This window comes from Rutidosis leptorrhynchoides, chromosome 7, assembly GCF_046630445.1.
Source record: "Rutidosis leptorrhynchoides isolate AG116_Rl617_1_P2 chromosome 7, CSIRO_AGI_Rlap_v1, whole genome shotgun sequence".
Classification (NCBI taxonomy): domain Eukaryota; kingdom Viridiplantae; phylum Streptophyta; class Magnoliopsida; order Asterales; family Asteraceae; genus Rutidosis; species Rutidosis leptorrhynchoides.
Window position 1 is genome coordinate 290,136,597 of NC_092339.1, and position 6,858 is coordinate 290,143,454.

Here is a 6,858-nt window from a genome sequence, read left to right on the forward strand (position 1 = left end):
AAAGGACCTTACGAAAAATTTCTAACGGTGGGGACATCTTCGGGTCTCTTAACTACAGATTCAACTTTGCTCACATGTGCCAGAATTGCCAGACCTCCTTATCTTATGTACTTCTGGACCTTCGAGCAATTAATGAAACGCAATGGTGTACTGATCTTCTCTACGTACACCATCATTTATTCTCAATCGGTAAGTGGAATTCGAATAGCCTTCTTGTCGTAACAACCTTGGTTTTGTAGTCAGATAACCAGTCTGTTCCAACCACGAGGTCAAAACTTACCAGTTTAATAGTTCTATAGAGTACACGTTGTATGGGGAAGATATTCGATTGTAAATGTTGTGACAGAATTCTCTAGCGAATAAGCTTCTATCAGCACCGGTGTTGACAGTATATAAACATTATGATTGTTGAGTAAAAACGTACTCGTGATGACTTCATTGGAGTTGATGTTGAAGGCAGGTGAGTTATTAGACTTGTCCCACATCGGTGGGGGAGGAGAACGAAATACCCTTTATGAGGGAGGGTGAGGATACCTCTTTTGGTAGTCGCGTATTGGAAAGCAAAACCGTGAAACTGCGGGTGGCTGAATGATAGGTAAGTCGGAGGTCAAACAGACAATATCTACTATGAACATTTGTGATCATCACTTGTTAGAGTGTGAAGAGTTTGATCAAAAAAAGGAAAGAATTCAATTGCTAAAGAGTCTCCCATATAGGGAGAAAATTTTCCCGCATAGGGAGCTGTCTCCCGTATAGGGAGAAAAGTCTCCCGTATCGGGAGAATGGTTTGACGGGTTGAAATTGGTTTTTGACTCAGACTCCTCGTTTGATTCCGATTCGTATTCATTTAGCACTATAAATATACCCCTATGTATTAGTAGTGTGTATATAGTTTTGTAGGTTGATTTTATATGTTTAGCCCATAGCCCACTTTTATTGTATAGCCTGTAGGGTTCCAGCCCATTGTATTTTCTATATATTGTAGTTAATGAGAATGATTCAATTCAATGGGAAATATTCACTTTATACTATGTAACATGCAATTGTGTGCACCAATTTTATACAGTAGTAAATATAATCTCTTGTTTGCGCCTTGGAGTAAACATTTCTCCGTGTTTTGGAGTTGGGATATGACCACGTTACCTGCCTGCGTCGTTTATCTTTATTTTTATTATTATGCTTTAATTGTTCATTTATTGTTGTGGGTTTGTGATCGTATTTGATCAAGTTTCTTGGTTGGGGTCCAACATCATCATCAACTTCCTTTGTATGACATGTATGGTATGGCGTTTGTGATAAAGTGATGATTGGAAGATGATCTCATTTAGGTAAGAAAAGTGCGGTATTATCAACATTAGTCAATAGCTCGAAATGATGCAGGGTATTCCAAGGTATGGATATGAGAGATTGGGCGGTTGAGGGAGATACATACGTTTTATTTTTTTGTGTAGAATAATTCTGAGTTATTAAAGAGTACAAAATTGACTTTTAATTTACGCTTGACTAAATGTATGGATGGAATTGAATTCTACTAATAACCTTTTATCTTGAATAAATTCCACATTAACATGTATAATACATATACATTCAGTGTAGTATGGAAATGTATGATTAAGGCTTTTTTTTTAAGTAGCCTATACATTTTGATTTTTAAGTATAATTTTAGCACCACGGAAAGTTAGAAGACAAAAGAATAAAAAAAAAATAAAAATAAAAGTAAACAATAACATATGTAAGAAACTTAATTACTCTATCTTTAGGGACTCCAGTTGACAAATATTCAGCAATAAATTGAAGACTACTGAGTATATTTCAATCTTCCATCATAAGTTTATAACACCAAATAGTAACTAACCTCTTATTTCCATGATGGAACTAAGCCCAAGCTTGATTGTAATATGTGGTGTAGGGATGCTTGTGGTGATACTTATATGGAGGATTTTGGATTGGGTTTGGTTTACACCGAAGAAGATGGAGAAATGTCTAAGAGAACAAGGACTCAAAGGAACCACTTACAAGCTGTTGTATGGAGATATGAAGGAGATGGCGAAGATGATAACTGTTGCATATTCCAAACCCATTAATTTGACTGATGATATCGTGCCACGAGTTTTGTCATTCACTAATATCATGGTTACCACTCATGGTATGTACTGTCTTGTCTTATCTCATCATGTATAAGATTTTGGTAGCAGATGCTCTTATGATATAACATTTCTATGCTGTAGAAGTCATTTAAGTAACTAACAGATCAAATAGATTTTATAATCTAATTGTGATTTGAGTTATCATTATGTTATGATGAATGATTGCTAGGTAAGAATTGCTTTACATGGATGGGTCCAAAACCGATACTACATATAACCGATCCAACAATGATAAAGGAGATGTTGGGAAATTATAAAGACTTTCCGAAGACAAGAGGAGGAAACCCGTTACGGAATTTGCTAGCAATAGGGCTTGCGAATGTCGAAGGTGATCAATGGGAGAAACATCGAAAGATCATCAATTCGGCTTTTCTTGTTGAAAAGCTTAAGGTTTTGCTTCTTTGTCCATTAGTTAGGATTACATGTGACATACTGACATATTCTGAAAATTATAACCGAGTCATTTAGACGGAAGGGGCAAAACTACACCTTTTGCCACATCTAGTTGGAGTGGCGGATCTAGAATTTTTGATGGGGGCAAAAATGTCTCGCGTTCTTAATACGGTTCAAAATAACTTTAAATAAAATGACTCTTTGCTAAATCGGTTTAAGAATCTTTAAGAAAATGACAGAGAATTTAAGCCGTTCATTGAAAGTTCGTGTAAATAAAGCCGTTAATTAACTATCTTTAAGTCTTTAAATAAATTATGAAATTACATATTATAATGATAAAGATATTTAATAAATGATAAACTTTTTTTTTTTTTTTTTTTTTTTTTTTTTTTTTTGCAAAAAATCGAAAACATATAAAAATGATAAACTTAGTTGATGTATACAACAAATAAAGATTAAATGAATACAATATCTGAGTATGTTTACAGTCGACGTATAGTAGACGCTTATCTGATCCATCCCACATCAGCTAGAGTGTATTGTTTATATGAATACAATGGCTATAAAAAGGTACTTATGAAGTTTTTTTTGAATGACAATTTTTTTGGCATTAATAGATCATTTCTTTCAACGACCTGAGTGACTTTTAAGCAAACCTGGACAACTGTTACATTAAAATATATAATTTAAAATTTTAGTAATTATCAATTATCCACTGGGGGCCACTGACCTTTTTTGCATAGGGCTGGTTCAGCCGCCCTGGTTGGGATATTGCTCCTGTACTTTCTTAAAGATATTTAGTGTTTTATCATTTCTGCTTATGAGACTGTAAAGATAATTCTTATGTGTTTCATCGTAGCATATGGTACCTGTTTTTTATGAAAGTTGCAATGAGATGATTAGCAAGTGGGAAGAAGCATTTAAAGACAAAAGCTCATGTGAAATCGATGTGTGGCCTCATTTCCAAACTATGACTAGTGATGTAATATCTCGCACGGTCTTTGGCAGTAGCTCTGGTGAAGGAAGAAAGATATTTCAACTTCAACAAGAACAAGTTGAGCTAATAATAACAGCATCTCGATCTATCTACATTCCAGGATCACAGTCAGTACATCTACATCTGAATGTTTATGAAAACCAAATATGTTGTTAAATGCCACATTTTTACATTAAAGTCAATGATTCTAGGTTTTCATATTATTTTGTAGATTTCTACCAACAAAAAGCAACAAGAGGATAAAAGCAATTTACAAAGAAGTAAAGGGTTTGATAAGTAGTATTATTGACAAACGAGTGATAGAAATGAAAGCAATAAGAAGTAGCAAGGACGACCTCCTTGGCATACTATTAGACTCTAATTATAAAGAGATTAAACAGCGTGGAAATAAGAAATTTGGACTTAGCATAGACGATATCATAGAAGAATGCAAGCTTTTCTACTTTGCAGGCCAAGAGTCTACCGCAATTTTGCTTGTTTGGACTATGGTCTTGTTGGGTCAACACACATATTGGCAAGATCGTGCAAGACAAGAAGTTTTAAAGGTCTTTGGGGATAGAAAACCAGACATTGAGGGCTTAAATAAGCTAAAAATTGTACGTTTTCTATTTATTTTACTCCCCTCGTTTCAATGGCTTATAGCCTTATCCTATCATTTTTTAATTTGCAGATTAATAGTATCTTCCTCGAGGTTCTTAGGCTATACCCTCCTGCGCTAGCAATGTCACGAATCGTAAACAAAAAAATGAAACTAGGAAACATAATGTTGCCTGCAGGAACACACATTCAATTGCACACAATGCTTTTACATCATGATCCAGGTGTATGGGGTGAGGATGTGAAAGAGTTTAATCCGGATAGGTTTTCACAAGGTATATCAAAGGTAACCAAGGGGCAAACCGTGTATTTCCCCTTCGGTGGGGGTCCACGTGTATGCATTGGACAAAACTTTACTATGTTGGAAGCTAAAATGACGCTTGCTATGATTCTTTTGCGCTTCTCGTTTGAGCTCTCCCCATCGTATTCTCACGCTCCATATACTATCATCACTCTTCAACCTCAATTTGGCGCCCACTTAATCTTGCATAAGCGCTAGTGTATTGTAGTTGTATTATCAGATTCCCGTTACACCACATTTAGGGTCAGCAACAATTATTTAATCTTCTCTGAAGATTATTACCGTATTGTTGGATATAAACTTTAAGTGTAAACAATAAAACAACTTACTTTTTGTGAAATAAAATATACGACAATTAGTGTTTGTATAGTTTAAAATGTGAGCAATTCTAAGTGAAAAATGCATGTGTGATGGTTTCATGCGCTTACAGTTGCATATAGATCTAGTTAAGACACCCATGGATTCACGGGTTATTTAAATCAAATATATTAAATTTTTGGAAAAAAAATGACATTATTACATTCACTATATGCAATAACATATGAAATTTGGTTAATTTGAACTTAATAACATATAGAGTAGATATGTTGTATATAGGTGACGATTAAAATAATTTCCAAATAAGTATATCAGCCGACAGGTAGGAATAGTATCCGGCTGACGTCATCATGGCGTCAACATTTTCGTCCTGTAGTTTTTTTTTTTTTTGGGTTGTTGTCTTTCTTTTAAAAGTGTATTCTTTCCGTAAAAACATTAGCAGGATGGGGCCATGGCCCAATATGACCTAATTACTAGTTGAATATAAATAATGCATTTTAAAATGTGAGAAATGAACAATATTTGAAGATAAATTGAATTTATACTATTCCCCATAACCCTCCTACATCATTAAAATATCTTTAGTTTATGATTCTCAATTAACCATCAAGACAATTCTTTTTCTTCTTGAAAAACAAAGAACTCACTAATCTCAGAAGGCATATACAACCAAATTGACCCCTGATCTACCATCTAAACTCGAACCATTATGCCACTAGGTACTAAATTACATAATGTATACATACTAACCACAATTCATTTCTTCACATACATATTTTGTTATATCCCCTGTTTCATCTTTTGATTGACCAGGAATAAAACTACTTAAAGACTCTTCATACATACATGTCCTATTAAAACACCATTTCAAATTAAAGCATTCCTTTAAAGATGATTTTAAGTTAAAACGGATTCCATAGAACGTCAAAGTAGTACATCTTAAGACTTAATGATTATGTCCATATTGTTGTTAAGTAGGTGACTTCTTGCGGTTGCATAGTCAATAAACATGGGTCTGCTTGAACAAAAATGGTCATTCATACAAAATAATATTTATTTATGCAAAGTTTAAAGATAACAAAATTCAAAGAACTTAAAATCCATCAACTTATCAACGTCATGTAAATACGTACTGCAAAGTTTAAATAGCAAATGAACAATGAACAACAACTGACATACTAATTATGGACCCAGGTATTCAAATATAGCTCTTAAAGAGCTTGGTAGAAATAAAGAGTAATGGAAACATAAATAAAAAGATAAGTTCTCAGCCAAATATTCTTAAACATCACTAGCGAAGAAGCATAACTTTCAAAAAAACATTTACATGATTCCAAAATAAATACATCACTCAGAATCCACGCTTCATAAATGAACCAAGAATTAAGCAAATGAAACTACTGCACTAATAGACTGAATATATATCATTTGTGCAAAGAATAATAATACATACAAACTAATAAACTATATATTTTGTCATTAAAAGATATGAAAACATGTTCAAAAACTAAGATTTCCAACCCACACCCTTAAGGCAAAAGCAACATATACAAAAAGTATAAAATACTAACCATTAGATGTCAATGCATTTATAACAGTTGATTTTCAAGAACAATTGAGCAGTATTCCTAGAACTTGATGATAATCTCTATCTCATAAGGCTTGGAAGCAAAGGTACTGTAAACATAAATGTTCAAGAAATATAAATCAAACTGTATGGAATTCCATGTAATGCCTTTGCAAACTATATTGATTTGTACCGAGGTTAACACTTTAAGTGTTAAAATTATATATAACCAACAAAAAGAATATAATAGATAGATGACATACTGAAAGACGTATTGTTTCACACCTTAATGAAAGTGTGGAATCCTCATTAGCCTATGTTCATACCATTGTATGTTAAACTAACCTTGAGAAAGAACCATCATGTCATAACACATAGAAAAGAAATTATCAGCATCATACTCATGTTGTCTCTCCCACATTGTCTCCGCCTTTTCACATCTTTCTTCAAACTAAACCCTAACATGAATTACCTATTACCTATAACAACACACACAAAAACCTAAATCAAGAGACTAACAAAGCGGAAATTGGAACAA

The 6,858-nt window shown here is 33.5% G+C and overlaps 1 protein-coding gene across 1 annotated transcript; it reads left to right on the forward strand.

The window, feature by feature from the left end:
- Positions 1–1,868: 1,868 nt before the first annotated feature.
- Positions 1,869–4,806, forward strand: LOC139857116 (cytochrome P450 CYP72A219-like). Its single transcript, XM_071845841.1, has 5 exons — positions 1,869–2,146; positions 2,317–2,537; positions 3,400–3,644; positions 3,749–4,133; positions 4,208–4,806. The coding sequence occupies exons 1-5, from the start codon at positions 1,870–1,872 to the stop codon at positions 4,631–4,633; spliced, it is 1,554 nt and encodes a 517-aa protein (XP_071701942.1). The 5' UTR covers position 1,869; the 3' UTR covers positions 4,634–4,806.
- The last annotated feature ends 2,052 nt before the right edge of the window (positions 4,807–6,858 follow it).